The sequence below is a fragment of the Rhinatrema bivittatum genome, chromosome 5, assembly GCF_901001135.1.
Source record: "Rhinatrema bivittatum chromosome 5, aRhiBiv1.1, whole genome shotgun sequence".
Lineage (NCBI taxonomy): Eukaryota > Metazoa > Chordata > Amphibia > Gymnophiona > Rhinatrematidae > Rhinatrema > Rhinatrema bivittatum.
In genome coordinates, this window is record NC_042619.1 from 117070979 (window position 1) to 117089204 (window position 18226).

General features: G+C 43.4%; 1 protein-coding gene across 1 annotated transcript in view; it reads left to right on the forward strand.

Moving 5' to 3' along the window:
* Positions 1–11: 11 nt before the first annotated feature.
* Positions 12–18226, forward strand: part of ATP7B (ATPase copper transporting beta) — a 225428-nt gene continuing 207213 nt past the window's right edge. Inside the window, exons 1-2 of the mRNA XM_029602798.1 lie at positions 12–62; positions 12650–12779. Coding sequence (XP_029458658.1) covers positions 12666–12779 — 114 coding nt within the window. The 5' untranslated portion in view covers positions 12–62; positions 12650–12665. The remainder of the gene's footprint in view (positions 63–12649; positions 12780–18226) is intronic.

An 18226-nucleotide genomic window follows, 5' to 3' on the forward strand; every position in this document is an offset into this window, starting at 1 on the left:
CTTCTCATTCTAGAGGGACGGAAAGGGTAAGCGATAGAGAGGACAGAAGGGGCACTGGCTAGGTAAAGTTCATCCACTTTCCTATCATTTTTCAAATGCAGTTCAATTATTTTATCTCTATTAAAATGTATGAATTGCCTATGATCAAGATCACTAAGCGATTTACAAAAGAACATACATAATTTAACACATAGTAACATAAAAGTCTGCCACACAATTTTAATGTAAAAGAAAGTGATTACAGTATCACTAACTGAACTATTTGACGTCATACATCCTTTGAGGAACTAGAATAAGGTGATCAGATAATTCCAGGTCATAAAGGAGAGGATGAGCGAGTCCTGCTTTGACCGTTTTGCATTGCATGCAGTGTGCTAAAACTAGGATTGGATCAGCATGTCCTGTGTCTGTGCGATATCTATACCTTGGACAAGAGTCAGCAAGCATTTGTTGCATACCTTCTTGTTTTGGAATCTGTGATGGGTTTTAACCTATAAATTGTAGAAAAGATTGTTTGTTTTTTCTTTCTCCATTAAGCTTGGATTGGAAAAGCCGTTATGTCTTACACTTGGCTGTTCTGAATGGTATTGACAGTGAGTTGTAGGAAGAGGTTTAGTAATGTGGGACACTGTACTTTGAACAGCCTGTTGCGAAGCAGTGTGCTAATATTTACATGACTGACCTCAGGAATCAGGATTTTTTTTTTGAGGGGGGGGGCTGGGGCAGAGGGAGAGGGAGTTTGGAAGGGAGATCTGGAGGGGAGGAGCAGCTGATTCACACACCCCTGAATAAATGTGTCAGACAAGGATAACTTTCAAACAATTGCGAGTGGCAGCATATATGCGTCCAGGTCAATTTTAAAAGCATTGCTTGCGCAAAAATGGCCACATGCACACATGTGGGCCTCGCACGAGCAATGCGCATTTTAAGAAGCCGCAAAGTACAAGCATACATACCCATTCATGCATCAAGAAGAAGGGGGCAGAAATGGAGCTGGGTATGGATGTTCTGAGGCAGGGCCAAGACTCACGTGCGTAAGTCCACAATTTAAAAAAGATGACCATGGCACACATTGGCTTGTTATCCACGTAACTTTACTTCTGGTCCTGGTGAGGAGCATGTCTGGAGATTTTGCGTTTTAGAGAGTTTAGTACAGCGTGAGGGTTCGGAATCAAGTGGGGGGCTTGCATGATGAAGAACCAGAGGGGTCTTGAAAACCTTGATATGAACTGGGCAAACTGGTGGGCTACTTGAAAAAAACATTTTTCCCTTGCGCAAACATGCTTTAAAATCCATCTGGATCCACGCTTAAAAGCCGCTAAAGCCCTAGCCAAACTATGGGCCTGATTCATCAAGGTATTTTTCCATAGACACAGAATGGGAGAAAAGCCTTAGTAAATCAGGCAGTATGTGTGGGAGGAATACTTTAAATGATATGCACGTACTTATTTGCAAGCACAATTTAAAATTGCAGCATATCTCCACTTGTGCGCCACATGTTTATGGGCGCACGTGCATTCCTTTTGAAATTACCTTGATAGCATTTCTTAACCCATGCCTTTCATAAAATGTATGCATTATGTAGGCTTATGCGCAAATATATGCAGTGCATTGAAAGCAAATATTTCAATTCATTGGAACGTGCATATTTTTCCTACCTATTTAAAAAAATATACACTGTATGTTTGATGTTTGTAAAGTAATTCAGTCTTTATTGAAAATAACATAAAGTAATAAAACATAACGTAGTAAATGATGGCAGCCAAAGACTAAAAAGGTCTAGGATTTTTGCTTCTACTCTTCTTTAACTATATATTTCTCATTGTATTGTTCTTATTCTCTCCTTTATTTTCACCGTGTCTGTGTTCTGACTCCTTTTTTGGGTTCTCTTTTATCCATTTCTTTTCTATTGTTTTCTCTTTTTCCTCTAATTTAGCATTCTCTCTCTGTTTATTTACCTCCATTGCCTTCTCTTTCTCACTTCTCTTCCTCTGTCTCATTACTTTTATCTTCATCTCTTATTCCTCCATCTCCCCTTCTCTACCCATGATTCATCTCTCTGTCACTTAGCCTTTTGTCCTCCATTTCCCCCTTTTCCACCATCTCATCCTCTTTATCTTTCATCTCTCCATTATTCCTCTCCCTACTGTTATCTACCTTCACTTTCTCTTTTACTTTTCATATCCATCCCTCCCGCAAGCAGAATCGTAATAGTACACCCCTCCTCAGAGCCCCTCATTCCAACATCTTCCCTTCGGCTTCGGAGGGGACATAGGTAATCCCTTACCAACAGGGGACTCGAGGGTCCAAATACAGGATCCAGAGATACTTGCTTTCAGGAACTGAAGCAAGGAACCATACAGGACAAACTGGACAAAGACATGGCTGCAGTACTTGAACAAAGACATGACTTGAACACACTGAGGGCTAGAACCAAGGCTGAAGAACTTTAACAAAAATCTGGATGCAGGTGCCTCCTGTGGGATGTAGGGGAAAAAAACCCCTCAGGAACAAAAGTCAAAGCATGGAAGGTCCAACGTGAGGACACGTTCACTGAGCTCATGGCCTTTGCAATCTGTTGCGAGCACAGAGGAGCACTCGGAGTGTGAGCCCCTGTGCTGTGATGTGACCTGCACAACCCCCGAGATGACCATGGTCTACGCCACTGGCGGGCAAACCTATCCAGGCATGGGCTGGCTGAAACAGGAACACTCTTGGCTTGGAAACAGGAATACTTGGATGTCCAACATGCACCAGGAACTGAGACCCAGCAACGCAATGCTGGTCTCTGGGGTAGCCTTCCAACCACTCTGAAAGACCTTATGGACTGCCGCTTGGAACCGGTTTAATTATGAGGACAGACAGAGGCAGAGGACTTGAAGATGACTCTGGAGACGTGCACAAGACGCTGAAGACGTGGACATGACAAAGGCTCAGGATTTGGAATAAGACGAAGCCTCTGAGAGAGTTTGGTGCTGCTGTGCACCCTTCACAACCATGGGGCTGTCTGCGGACCATGCCAATAGCAGCGCAAGCACTGGACTCAAAAGACTTGGAACAAGAACTCCGAAAACCAGGGACAAGACTCAGGAACTCAGACTCAGGAACTTGGATTCAGATTCAGGAACTTGGACTCAGACTCAGGAACGTAGACCCAGGAACTCGGAACTCAGACTCAGAAATTCAGACTCAAGAACTCGGACTCAGATTCAGGAACTCGGACTCAGACTCAGGAACGTAGACCCAGGAACTCGGAACTCAGACTCAGAAATTCAGACTCAGGAACTCGGACTTAGGAACTCGGACTCAGATTCAGGAACTCGGACTCAGACTCAGGAAATCGGACTCAGGAACTTGGACTCAGACTTTAAAACCAAGGAAGGACTTCTGAAGACTTGAACCAGCAACGAAGACTCTGAAGGCTTGGAACCAGGAACAAGAGAAAGACTTGGATTCAGGAACAAGAGAAAGACTTGGGTTCAGGAACAAGATGAAGAGACCACAGAGAGCAGGAGACCAGGAACATGACACAGGAAACCAGGAGGACTTTGAAAGTGCGAGCAGACCTTTGCAAAGGCAACGAAGAACTGGCTGAAGAGCCCTTTTATAGGCTACAGGAAGGATGTCATCAGGAGGGGGCCGCAGGCCTTTCCAGCCACAGTTCCTTTAAATTCTAAGCAGAGGTGCAAGCGCACGCCTAGGGAGGCAGCGCGCAGCGACAGTGAATATCGGCAGCATTTCAGGCCACACAAGAAGCAAGAGTGGCTTCAGGAGGGCGAGAGGCCACACAGGAAACAGGCAGCATTGGCAGCGACTCACCCACCGCAGGGCACGGAGGCAAGGCTGAGGCAGCATTGGCAGCACAGGTGGAGGCAGCAGGTGAGTGAGGCCGCTCGCGGGGCCCTTCCACAAGCGTAATCGCAACTATTATTATTAATGTTGATGTGCTGAATTCAAATATGACAATTAAACCAGCTGATTGGCTACTGTTTCCATGATATTTAAGGTTTTACATTTTATGTCTGTTTCTATTGCTTAGAGTGTAGATAGTAGAGTTTTAATCATATATTGTAAACTTAGGTCTTTTCGTATATTTATGGTTGCATAATATTTTGTAACACTTTAAAAATTAAATCAGGAAAAGGATTATAGAAATAAAAATTTACTATGAAACAAAAGGCCATAAAACTATTATGTGAGTTTATGTATATAGTTCAGTCCATATTCAGTATCTACTCGGCTTTTCTTGACTTGTCTCTTGTATTCATTAAATGGAACATCTCTTGTCACTGTCCAACAATAGTCTTCAAGCATATTAAGGGCTCCATTTGCCCTGATACCATTTTTCCATTGCTGCAATGTCTTGGTGGAATCGCTCACCATGCTCATCACTCATTGCTCCACAGTTTGGTGGAAAAAAATCTAGATGAGAGTGCAAATAAAATATCTTTAGTGACATGTTGCAGCCAACCCTTTTGTATGCCTTGAGAAGGTATTCCATCAACTCCTTGTAGTTGTCTGCCTTGTTTCCCTGAAAATGTGTTACCACTAACTGGAAGGCTTTCCACTCTGAACTGTCCAAACCCAGTCATAGATTTATTCATAAATTCAGTCAAAGATATACATTAATCATTTCTGGTTTAATTTGAGATCCTTTCTATTCTTAACTCATTTATCCTCCGCAATTCCCAAGCCAAAGGTCATATATTCTGACCCATAGCATATTTTGAAAGCTAAAGCTAATCAATAATTTTAAGCATCATTTTCATTCTTGTTTTATGTAAACCGGCATGATGTGATTGTATCACGAATGCCGGTATATAAAAATCTTAAATAAATAAAATAAAATAAATTCTCAGTGTTCCAGATTTAATAGAGTTTGACTACATTCATTGCGGAAGCATTTTGGCTATAGACCAAGTATATCTCTTCTCCATTGCCCTCACAAAGGGGCAGATTTTCAAAGGGATACGCGAGTACCCCCCCGAAAACCTGCCCCAAGCTCCCCCTGCGCGCGCCGAGCCTATGTTGAATAGGCTCCGCGGCGCGCGCAAGCCCCGGGACGCGCGTAAGTCCCGGGGCTTTGCTAGTGGGGCGTGTCGGGGGGGGCATGGTGCCGGCCCGGGGGCGTTCCGGGGCATGGCCGAGGCCTCCGGACCAGCCCCTGGGTCGGGTGCAGCCCACCGGTGCGCGCAAGTTATGCCTGCCTCGGGCAGGCGTAACTTTTCAAACAAAGGTAGAGGGGGTTAGATAGGGCCGGGGGGTGGGTTAGGTTGGGGAAGGTACCGGGGGGGGGGGGGGGGGGGGGGAACGGAAGCAGGCTGCGCGGCTTGGCTACGCATGTATCTATTAAAAACCGGCGTACTCTTGTTTGCACCAGTCGTGCAAACAAAAGTATGAGCGGGCGTACTTTTTAAAAATCTGCCCCAAAGCCTCTATCTCCCCCTCTCTGTTTTCACCCTTCTGTTGACTTTCCTAATTCTCTGTTCCCTCCATTCCATTCCTTCATCTCTCTTTCCATCCTAAAAACTGGGATGCTCGCCCCTCCTCAGATCCTCACTAAGAAATCCTTGCTTGCAGCTAATAGGCAAGAGGCACATGATAGCTCTGCCAGAAGGGCTGTGGGCTGAAGCAGAACGGCAACAACAGTAAGGGACTGAGCAAGAGAGAGGCACTTCATTGTCCCCATGGCTGCCCCCATTTTCTTTTCCACGTATACTTCCTTTTTCCTGCTGAAATGGCTGGTCTCTGTCTTGTAATTATTATTCTCCAAAGATATGGTCCCAGTAGAGTCACACTGATGAGTCATATGACTTGTGTACTGCCTCAGAGAGGCTCCTCCTGAGCTCTGAAGTGTTTTTGATCAGGTGGCACACTGGGATCAGCTGCCTCAGTTCCTTTTTGCTAAGTGGCAGAGAGAAGGGAGAATGTAACTCTCTGAGCGCTAGCATTATCAAGCTACACTTAGAGCACTAGCAAAAGATAGTGCTTGACTAGGCATACTCAGCTCTGGTCCTTGAGGTACACGAACAGTTCTTGTTTTCAGGATTTTCACATTGGACATTCATCAGGATATTTGCATTGAGTTAGACTAAGACTCCGGTTAATTTTGCACATTAGCTATCCTGAAAACCAGATTGGTTGGTGGATCTTGAGGACCGAAATTGAACACCCCTGGTGTAGATAACAGTGTTTGGTGAATGCTTGGACTTCACACCACATTGCAGCTTTGTAAATCTTGTCAACAAAGTATGATCTAAGATTGCCAATGTTCTGTCACCCTAATAGCACGGGGTTTTCACTTGCCTACAGGTACAAATCCTGACAGGGCATATCAATGGGAAATGCTGAGTTTATCTACAGGAGGATTAGATTTGTTAGAATTAAAAAGTCCAGAAAGTGAATGGACTTAAAGGCCTTAATCCACTAATGCTAGAAGGCAAGAGCTTTCTTACACTTTGAAGTGTGAAGAGCAGCTGGTTATGGTGAAATACAGGAGCTTCGGATGTGTATCGCATGTGATAGAAGTCGGAAGGGCTTAAGTGAGGCTATAATATGGAAGGCAGCTTCAAGTGCATCTAGTAGTAGTATCCCAATTTTGCTTTGCTAGATTTTCTTCCAAAAGAAAACCCTAAACTGCTCACCAAGCATGAGTTGGCCCCCCCCTTTTTTTTTTTTTTTTTTTTTAAATTGACCTGGCAGTTTCCTCCTGCTCCTTTGTCCTTCCAGTTCATTTGGAATCAAGGCTGGGATCTGGTGCCAGGAGCCTTTATTTGTAACTACCCAAGGAGCTTTCCTCTGACATGCCTAGTCTGGTCATTACAGCAATGCACCAGGGCTCCTTCTGGGACCCGGTAATCAAGGACTCTGACTCCGGCCACTATCTGTCACTTTTATTTATTTATGTATTTATTTATTTATTTAAGCATTTTATCTACCGTCGTTCCAAAAGAGGTCACAATGGTGTACATTATCAGCCTTCATATTCTTGATCAACAATCACATACTGTGTGGCAGCATTCACATTAAAGGTTAGCACCATACCAAATACATATTCTAGATTATAATCATAATCATCATTAAGCAATGACCTTGACTCTCTCCCCCCACCAGGGGCCGTGAACGCGATGTAGTTCTAAAAGCTTTAGTACATTATTTTTAGATACATGTCTAAAAATATTGCACAAAAGTTTTTAAAACTACAGAGATCCTTTCTTCAGGTGTCAGATCAGAGGCATTCACAAGACAGGTCCTACATTGTCTCAGTAGCTCACATACACTATTTTTAAACACAGTGCAATGAAAGTTATCACAGCCTGCCAGGACTACAGTTTATCCCAAAAAACACATCTGCCATATCAAAACAACATTAACTCTCAGGACTCAAAACAGTTACCACCATACCCAGGAAAGAGCAGCACTGCAAATATTACAACAGGCCCCAGAAAACTAATAAACCTCCTACTGAAAACAGAACAAGGCAGGCTGCTAGAGACCCCTATTCAGAAACTGCTCAATAGCAGAGTCCTTCCCCTTGGTCACACTGGAAGACCGACTAACAATAAAATCAAGAAATATAAAACATCAATCATAATAGTAAAACTATGCTAATAAAAAGAATAAATATTTCAAGACAGCTGATGAATAGAACATTCAATAATATAAACCTCATAAAAAAGTTTATACATTTTCAAAAACAATATAATATTTCACATCAAACAACATCCAACAATGAAACTTATAAGAATCAAAAAATCGCCTGTTCTTCATACATGGGATTTTTTTGATTCCCAGTCACTCTGAGATTGTCATGGACTGGAGGAAGAGGATTACACAAACTTTATCCTCTCTCACACACGCACACTCACACTGCCTCTCTTTCTGTCTCTCTCACACACACACAAATGCTCACACAGCGCATCCCCCTCCCCGGCTCCCGAGATGCTCTCACCACCTAGTTCCCAGCAGTCTTGCTCCCCAGCCCCCTCTCCCCACTGACCCTCCCAGCAGTTATATTCCCCAGTCCTCTCTCCCCACCCAGACCCCCCAGTTCCCAGCAGTTCTTGCTCCCCAGCCCCCTCTCCCCACTGACCCAGCAGTTGTAGTCCCATTTGCCTACTCAGATCCCATTTGCCTACTCAGTCTCCCCAGTCCTCAGACCCCTCTCCCCACCCAGACTCTACAGTCCCCAGCTGTCTTGTTCCACAGCCCCTTCCCTCCAAGTCCCCTCCAGTCATGCTCCCCAGTCCCCTCTCCATTCCCCAGCAGTCATGCTCCCCAGTCTTCTCTCCCCGCTCAGACCCCCCAGTTCCCAGCAGTCTTGTTCACCAACCCCCTCTCCCCACTGACCCTCCGAGCAGTTATATTCCCCAGTCCTCTCTCCCCACCCAGAATCCCCCAGCTCCCAGCAGTCTTGCTTTGCAGCCCCTCCCCTCTCCCCCAAAACCCCACAGTCATGCTCCCCAGTTCTCCCCATCCCTCAGCAGTCATGCCTCCCAGTCTCCTCTCCTCCACTAGCTCTCCAGCCTTGTTCCACAGCCCCTCCCCTAGTCCCCATCTCCCAGCAGTCTTGCTCCCTAGCCCCTTCTTCCCACCCAGATCCCCAGTTCCCAGCAGTCTTGCTCCCCAGCCACCTCTCTCCACCTAGATCCCTTCAGCCTCCAGCAGTCATTCTCCCCAGTCCTCAGTTCCTTCTCCCCACCCAGACCCTACAGTCCCCAGCAGTCATGCTCCCCAGGCCCCCCAGTACCCAGCTCTCTTGTTCCACAGCCCCTCCCCTCCAAGACCCCTCCAGTCATGCTTCCCAGTCCCCTCTCCTCACCCTGCCCCCAGCAGTCTTGTTCTGCAGTCCCTCCCCTCCAAGACTCCCCAGTCATGCTTCTCAGTCCCATTTGCCTACTCAGATCCCCTAATAGTCTTGTTCCCTTGCCCCTTCTCTCCACCTAGACTCTCCCCAGCCCCCAGCAGTCTTGTTCTGCAGCCCCCTCTTCCCCTAATCCCCAATAGTCTTGCTTCCCATCCCTTCCCATTCTCCTGTCGTCTTGTTCTCCAGCCTCCCCTGCCCTCCTCTCTTACTGTCACTCATAGTTCACTGAACTTTTTCTCAGCTCAGCTCAAACACCATCTCTAAGATCCTAGAAGAAAGAGCCGCACAGCATTTAATTATCCTCCTCCTGCCTGCCCTTGCATCCATATGGGCATAAAAGCTAGCTCCAAGTTGGAAGACGTCCCGTCCCACACTCCCTGCCAGCCTAGTTTTCACGTGGGTCGAAGGAGGGACCTTCCAGCCAAAGCAAAGTCCCGCAATCTACCTCCTGCTGTGCTGTTGTTTCCGTCAGTGCCTGAGCTGCCACTTGCCTGCATCCAGTCCCTGCGAGTGGTCCCACCCATGAAGTCCCCTACCTGCTCTGCCCGAACCTTCTTCATATTGGCTCCCTCAGAGGTGCAGCCTGCAGGCAGCCATAGGCTACGGCTTCTATTGGTTGCATAGACATGCAGCTGGAAAAAAAGAAGGCCCTAACCACACACCACTGATTAAATTCAATATTGCGCAGTTTTCTATACTCAAGATATTCATCTAGTTTCAATCTTTACAACTTAACAGTTTGTATTTCTCCCCATTAAGTCCCTGTGCAATTTCTTATGCTCTAAATAAACATCTAATTGCAATCTTTACAACCTGTCAGTTTATTTGTTCGCATAGAGTCCTGACAAGGTCCTTGTTTCACAAAATCCAAGATGGCTTCTTCAGGGGATTGTTATGGAGAAACAACTTGAAATCAAAGAATGCAATACCATTGGAGCTGAGATGAGATGGAGGAGTAGCCTAGTGATTAGAGCAGTAGGTTATGAACCAGGAGACTAGGGCGCAAGGCCCACTGTTGTTCCTTGTGACCTTGCACAAGTCACTATACCCTCTATTACTTTAGGTACAAACTTAGATTATAAGCCTTCTGGGGATAGGAAAATATCTACAGTACCTGAATGTAATGTGCTTTGAAGTGCTGCAAAAAGCAGAATATAAAAATCTAAATACATTCAGGGAAGGGATCAAAACATGGTTTTTAATTCTTTGGTTTCAGTCACATTAGATTTCAGTTCACTTGTGAGATTTTAGTTATCATTAGTTGGGCATCCCAGGTTTTGTTATGTGATCTGATTTATTTGGTTTATGCTGGTTGATCTGTCTTTTATCTGTTATTTTGGTTCATGCTATTATATGTAATGAGATATGCATTTAGCCCTGCAAACCGCTTTGATTTTATGTAAAAGCAGTATATCAAATTGACACTTCTCTCACTTGCCAATGAATTGTACTATTTGTCATTTCTATGGTGCTACTAGACATACAAATTCTTTCCTTGTTTTCCTTACAGGTGTTTGATTAAGCATAATAATAATAGATATATATTCTGTGAGCCCACTCAGTTGAGGGTTTTCCTCGATTCTAAAATCTCTCAAGGGAATTCTCTTGGAATTTATAATAGATGTCTAGAGGGGGCAGTCACCAATTTAAGAATTAGGACTGATGGAGTTGTGTTACTCAGAATCAGTATTATACACACCAGTAGCTTCAGCACTTTCTAAGAAGATTATTAATTTTTTTGTTTTCTGTATGCTTCTAATTTCCTTACTTGCTTTCTCTCCAACTAGAAGACTGTATAAGAAAAATAATATACATATTTCTGCTTTCTTTTATTGGGCTCTTGATTACATTCTTTTATGTGCTCTTCACTTTCTTTAATTTTATACATAAAGAGGTCGATGCAACATTGGCACGCGTTAATCAAGCGCTCATGATTGAGCACCTGCACTCTTAATGTGCACCGATCCACCTCTCCCAGGCGCCCAGTGTTATGTAAAAATTAGGTGCTGTGGTAAAAAGGAGGCGCTAGCTTCCCTTAGCGTCCCTATCACCTCCTTGGCATCGGGCACCCAGGTAGCTGTCAGTGGGTTTGGAAACAGGCACTCAATGTGAGCGTCCGTTTTCTCCCGCTACCAGCACAATATACAACCACAATATACTTGACCCGGACCGTGTATATTGTGGGTATATATTGGGCGCTCAGAACATTTTTTTTTCGCAAACCATTTTTTAAAAGATGATTCTGCTTTCTGTGGTCTCTCCTATTCAGTATTGTGACCATACTAGTAGGAGGGAATCACAGAAAGCAGGAATTTTGGGTTTTAACAATGCGCCCTTCAGTGTGGCAGACCTTTACGCCAGCCCAGGGGCTGGCGTAAAATTTCCCGCGTTGCACGGGCACATTGTCTGTGCAGGAAATTGTTTGCCTCATGGGGATTAGCTAATAGCCTCATCTACATGTACTTTACATGTGATGAGGACTATTAGCTACACACGCGATTGGACACACGTTTTGGGCGTGCTAACCCCCGTTTTGCATCGGTGGTTATGGGCATGCGCCTAAAACCGCGTCCAATCGCGTGTTGAGCCGTGCACTGGCTGCAGCGCATGGTATTGCATTGGTCTGTAAAAGTTTAAAGGCAGGATTTTAGTGCATGTCTCGGATGCTGAAGGCACGCTGCAAACAACACACACCCTTGTCGAGTGCTACTGTTTATGTATATCTCTAGCCCACGCTCCTCCCAAATCTTCTTCCTAAAACTAGCCCTGAGCAAGTTTTTTACAGGGTGATTTTCATTTTATGCAATCGTAAACAAGATAATGTACAATTTATTTATTTATTTATACATTTTTATATACCGACATTAGATCAATGATGTCACATCGGTTTACAGATAACGAAAAGGAAATAAGCAGGGGGGGGTTACTTATTTCTTACAGCGAAACATATCTCTAACAATGCAACGTAATGAAACTAGAAGTTCCTGCGTATATCTAACGAGGCAACAAGATAAAGAAATGATAGAAATATAAAAATAAATATCAATGATATGAAACTCTTCTAACGCATCTTAATGGGATTAGAAAGACTTAAAAATGAAACGTGGTGAACGTGATCAGGGACTAGGGGGCGGAAAAATGAGTAACAGGGGCAGGCCTAAAAAGGAAAAGTGGTTGGGGGTATGATCATTGGGGGAAGGCTAGCCGGAAAAGCCAGGTTTTTAGGTGTTTTTTGAAGAACTGTGTTGAGGGTTCGGATCTTAGTTGTGCTGGAAGGTTGTTCCAGAGAGAGGGTCCGGCTACGGAAATTGCACATTCGCTTGTTATGGTTAGATGTACAAGAAATAAAAGCCAATAAAATTCTCAGTGAACTACTATTTGCTGCTGTTTGTTGTGATCCTGCCCCTTCTGACTGGATGTCTTCGTGGGTTAACAGTAAGTAGAGGTTAAGAAAGCTACCAGAATGCAGAGCTGCAGGAACTGCTGGAGAAACTGGGAGGGAGGAGGAACTGGCATCTAGCTTGGGAGAATGGGTTTTGTGGGGTATGGTTTAGTATTTTTGATGGATATGATTGATTTTGTGATGTGTTATGATGCATTTTGATTTGTTTTATGTATTTATATTTTGTTGTAACATGCCTTTGATACATTTCTAGAAAGATGTGAAATAAGTCAAAATTAGATTAGATATTTCACTATGGGTACAGACTGATTGAAAGTCAATTAATTTGTTTAAATAAATGTATTATTTCAATCAGGTTCGCACTTCATTTTATTTTTTAGCCAATCCTGGGCAGAGATGTTGCCAGAAAGGATGTTTGCCAAGGAATACAAATGGGCTGATACTGCACTTCCAAAGGGGAAGCGAAGCCAAGTAACTTGGAGCTCTCCGCAGGTCTATGCTGGGAATAATGTAAGATGATTTTGCATTTTGTCATCACTATGTGAAGAGCAGAGACTGCTGTGGGTTACCACATGTATATAGGGACAGTAACTTTCAAACAGGCGCGTGGGCACACGTGTGCGTGTTTGCTGACCTGTGCCCAGGGACTCGGCTGTTTTCTAGCACACATGCATATATGCGCGCATGTTCTAAAGTAGGCTGACCACGCGCACGTGTGTGCAATTTTAAGCGGGGCATGTGCCTATGCGTGCAAATGCCGCTTTTACCATGTAAGTTATAGGATTTTAATAGACACGTGCATCGATGCCATTACCAGTTTTCCCAGTTCGTTCTCAGTTTGCCCAGTTAAGGGATAAGACTTCCTACCCCCCCCTAGTTTAATAGCTCTTTTTCCCCCTTTCAGCCCCAACCCTTAAAACCCCACTAATCCGTTTATTTTTTTTGTTTTATGACTTACACACCATCCATAACAGAAGTAAAGTTATGCGGCAGGGGACCCAGGTGCGCGCTTGTGCGCCAAGTGTTTACACGCTAATTTCCGTGAGACATCCAGGAACTCCCACGCCCATGCCCTGCCCAGATTGCGCCCAGGCCCTGTCCCTTCCCTATTTTTTTAAATTTTTGTGCGCACAGCAGGAGATGCACGCATATGTGGGCGGCTTTTAAAATCCACTTGGCGCACGCCGGCCCGACATATTCGCGTATCCCCTAATTGATGTGCGCATCTGGCTTTTAAAATTCACCTGATAGAAAGTATTTTTCAAACAGCCCCACGTGGCCCCATATACGCACATATAACCTATACCTAGCAGCTACACGCAGATTGTAAAATACACATTTATCTACCCCCCCCCCCCCAACGTACGTGCCTATGTATGGTTACGTGCGAATACCTGCAGTGCATTAGAAGCACATATTTCAATGCATTTAAAGCTTATGATTTTTGCAGCCTATTTTATGAACATACAGGTATATATTTTACACAAGAAAAAAATACAACTTGCTCACATAAAACCCTGATTTTTGCACGTAAGTAGGTAGAATTTAAAATGTGCATGTAATTGAAATCACCAGTTTTCTGATTCTTCCACCAGTTCACCCAATGACCTCCAGCTCATTGAGACCCTCCAGGTTCTTTACTCTGAACTCTCCTCCCCAACTCACCCGGAGCTCCCAGCCAATAGATGAATTTGATATCAGTTGCGCAAGATAATTAGCAGGTATAAAATTACGCCAATGACTGGTATGTGTGTGTGTGTGAGAGAAAGAGATTGGGAGGTGACTGGTGTGTGTGTGTGTGTGTGAGAGAAAGAGATTGGGAGGTGACTGGTGTGTGTGTGTGTGTGTGTGTGTGTGTGTGAGAAAGAGAGATTGGTCAGGGAGGTGACTGCTGTGTGTGAGAGAAAGAGATTGGTCAGGGAGGTGACTGGTATGTGTGTGTGTGAGAGAAAGAGATTGGGAGGTGACTGGTGTGTGTGTGTGTGTGTGTGTGTGTGTGTGTGTGTGTGTGTGTGTGAGAGAGAAAGAGAGATTGGTCAGGGAGGTGACTGCTGTGTGTGAGAGAAAGAGATTGGTCAGGGAGGTGACTGGTGTGTGTGTTTGAGGGAAAGAAAGATATTGGTCAGGGAGATGACTGGTATGTGTTTGTGTGAGAAAGAGATATTGGTCAGGGATGTGACTGGTGTGTGTGAGAAAGAGAGATTGGTCAAGGAGGCGACGTGTGTGAGAGAAAGAGATTGGTCAGGGAGGTGAATGGTATGTATGTGTGTGTGTGTGAGAGAAAGAGTTTGGGAGGTGACTGGTGTGTGTGTGTGAGAAAGAGAGATTGGTCAGGGAGGTGACTGCTGTGTGTGAGAGAAAGAGATTGGTCAGGGAGGTGACTGGTGTGTGTGTGTGTGTGTGTGTGTGAGAAAGAGATTGGGAGGTCACTGGTGTGTGTGTGTGTGTGTGTGTGTGTGTGTGAGAGAGAGAAAAAGATTGGGAGGTGACTGGTGTGTGTGTGTGAGAAAGAGAGATTGGTCAGGGAGGTGACTGGTGTGTGTGAGAGAAAGAGATTGGTCAGGGAGGTGACTGGTGTGTGATAGAGAGAAAGTGTGTGTGAGTATGTGAGATATACTAGTCATGGGCCCTAAGGAAGAAGAGCGTGAGGACAGAGTTTCAGCAGCCCTTGCTGCTTCTGGTATGTACTATTAGCCTACAAGGGAAAGGAGTACGAGAGTTACTGGAGAGGGAAAGTAAAGGTGACTTTTTACGTTTATCTTTCTTGATTGACTGCCATTTTAATTATTGGGTATTATGTGATGTGTCTGCTGTTAGAAATATTTTATTGGTGTTTGGAGAATTTTTAAAATTTTTAAAATTTTAATGATTGGATGTTATTCCATTTATCAGTTGTTTTGAAACATTTATTATACTCTAGTTTTAGAATTATTTCATATTAAATTATTTATCTATTTTAATTGAATTAATTACCTAATTTGTTCTATTAGTTATTTTCTAGTATGCTCTAATCTTCTTCTCTGTTCTTTTCCTTATTCCCTAAAGTTAAAATATTATTTGTAAAGCACGGCTGCTAAATGCTATGTTTATTTTAGCACCGTTGCGTAGTATTGTTGATTGTGAACCAATATGATGTTACTAAACAAATATCAGTATATAAAAACTACAAATAAATAAATAAATATTTCTCGAGGAATGTATAAATAGAAATGTGGAGGCAAAAACTGAACTGGAAACAGCAAGAAGCCAAACTCTGTATGCAGTGCAATAATGCAAAAACAAAACATTAGCTTTATGATCATTTTATTCTGTATTTGGTGAGGGTCTGTCTGTGTTCTGCCTGTGTGACCCAGCTAAGGGTGTTCTGCGAGCTTGTAGTTTTTGTGTAGGGATCTATAGCAGCTTCGCTTGTTCTATTTTCCTAATAGGAGGTGTATTGGTGTTGCCTTTTCATAGGTAGGGTTGCTACTGTTTGAGTTCCATAATGAAGGTGTAACTTTGTGCACATTAGTTTGTGTACATTTTTACAGATCCCGGAAGTCTGTTAGGTGCTATATTTCTGTTTTGCACAGAATGCAGAATGGCTTTTTGGGGGTTCCATTCTAGTTTCTGTTTCCATATTTGTAATTTATGGCCTTTCTGTATTTGGTGAAGGTCAATTCTATGTATGTGACTGAGGTAAAGTATTTTACTAGCATGTAGGCCTTTGTATCAATATTATTTGTTGGGTTTTTTCAATAGAACATGCATTGGTGGTAAATTACTGTTTTTTTCATAAGAAGGGCCATTGTGCCTGGTAGGAGAGAGTGTTTATGTTGCTGATACTGAGATATCAACCAAATCTCAAAGGGCACCAAAATTATTTAAGAAGGATCCTTACAATACTGATTGAAACCTCAAAACAAATCCCTCATGAATATATAACTTCTTGTATTTGAACTCCTAAATCCTCTTGATGAGAGTGAAAAAATTGAACTATTAACAAGAAAAAATTTTTTATGGAAGGAGAGGAACGTTTCATCTGCATAATCATAAATCCCCACCAGGGGTAATATGAATGTCAATTGTAATCATAAACATCCCTCCTCCGACCAATGTATACAGTCCATGTGCAAACAGTGCTACAATCAAAAAAAGCTTTTTTTTAAATTATTTTTTTCTATTGCTCTAAAACATGTTACGTTGTCAAAGATGGTGAAAAAATCACTCCAAATATTCAAAGTGCTGTCAAAAGAACGCTCCTCGCAGCCTTGTAGACTAATCCCAACAAAGGGTATAAATCTTGAAAAGCCGCTGATAGCGCAACCTAGATAGGCTTAACCGGCAGTCTCTTATGGCTTAAAACTAAGCTCATACAACACCCCGACTTATCTGGTGGTTTAGCGGGTCACCGACGTAGCCACGTTTCAGGTCTACACTGAGGCCTTTCATCAGGGAGTTGATCCTCCTACGATGTCTCGTCGGTCAGTGTTGAGCCATTGCCTGCTAGGTTCATGGCGTAGGTCTTGCGACTCTATCCAAGGCTGACTATGACTGGAGCGAGAGTAGATATAGCTCCATGGGAACCTCTGGTGGTTGGGAGGCTGCATAACAGGCAGGATCTTAACACTTGCAGTACATAAGAAATGCATTGGATTGAATTGACATAACTAAGGCATGAATTGACAGTTTTGTTAAGTTGACACTAGAGTGGGTGAAATGCTATGAATTTTTCTGGAGGTAGAAACAGCAAATTCAGTGCAACAAAATAAGGAAAATACAAGATCAAAGAGATTCCCAAGAATTCATGTAAAGTCAACTGGGGAGAATAGGCTATCAGAAGAATAAAGAAAGGAGGGAATGGGGATGTGAATTGAGAGGCAGGATAACAAGAAGTTCAAGTTTAACAAGGTTGATTTTGAGGAAGTAGGGTAGTTTGTTTTCATCAGGAGGCTGCTGAAAGACACACAAAGAACTGAGTAAACATAGCAAGTTACTTAATGAAAAATGCTGGTGGTGTTGACATAGAAGTGGTGTTAAAGGGTGAAATGCATAAGGAAAAAAGGACACAGTTAATCCCTGCAAGATGTGGTATTGAGAGGGATGAGAGAGCATCATCCTGAAGTATGCTAGATGAGTCAAGAGAGTTCAGTACTAAAGACTGTCAGAGATGTAAGAAACCAAAGATGTTTAATGATGCCAAGAGCACTCAACAGATCACTAATTCTGTATAATATACACTACAGCATAGAGTGCTACATAGCATCTTTCATTCAAATCTCATTATGTTGAAAATACAGCAAAACGATACTCTTAAGTGTCAGGATTTGGTAAGAGAAACCCATTCAGAATGCTCATTTTCCCTTCATGCTGCATACTGCAATCCCCATTTAACCAACAGATCACTGACGTTACCCACACTAGTCTCCTGGGCTTGTTGCATGCGTTCTTTAATTCCATTACTATTTTTGCTTCCTCTCTCTACCTTGGGATGCCGTTCGGGCATCCATGATCCTTTCTAGGAAGAAGTATTTTTTTATTATGTTAATTCAAAGTTTGGACAAGTTTCTGGAGAACAGGTCCATTAATTGTTACCCAGAATTTCCACTTCTTACTTCTGGGAGTCAGCATCAGGGAAGGGATCTATTAGAATCTTCCAGATACTTTCAAGTGATCTGGAGTGGCCACTTTGGAGGGGTCTGGATGCATTCCTGGAAAACAAGAACATAAATGAGATTAGAGATTAGGTAGAGGCCAAGTGGATTCACACTTTTATAAATATACAGGAAGCACTTAGATGAACTCTGGTTTTCATCTGATGACTCTGGGGCCACTGTCGGAGACAGGTTGTTGGGCTAGATTGGCCATTCAAATAGACAACCATGGTTCACGGAAGAACTTAGAAAGCTAAAACAAAATCTAAGACAGAAAGAGAGTGACTGGCGCAAATCCCCCAGCACCAATACACAATCCATCTA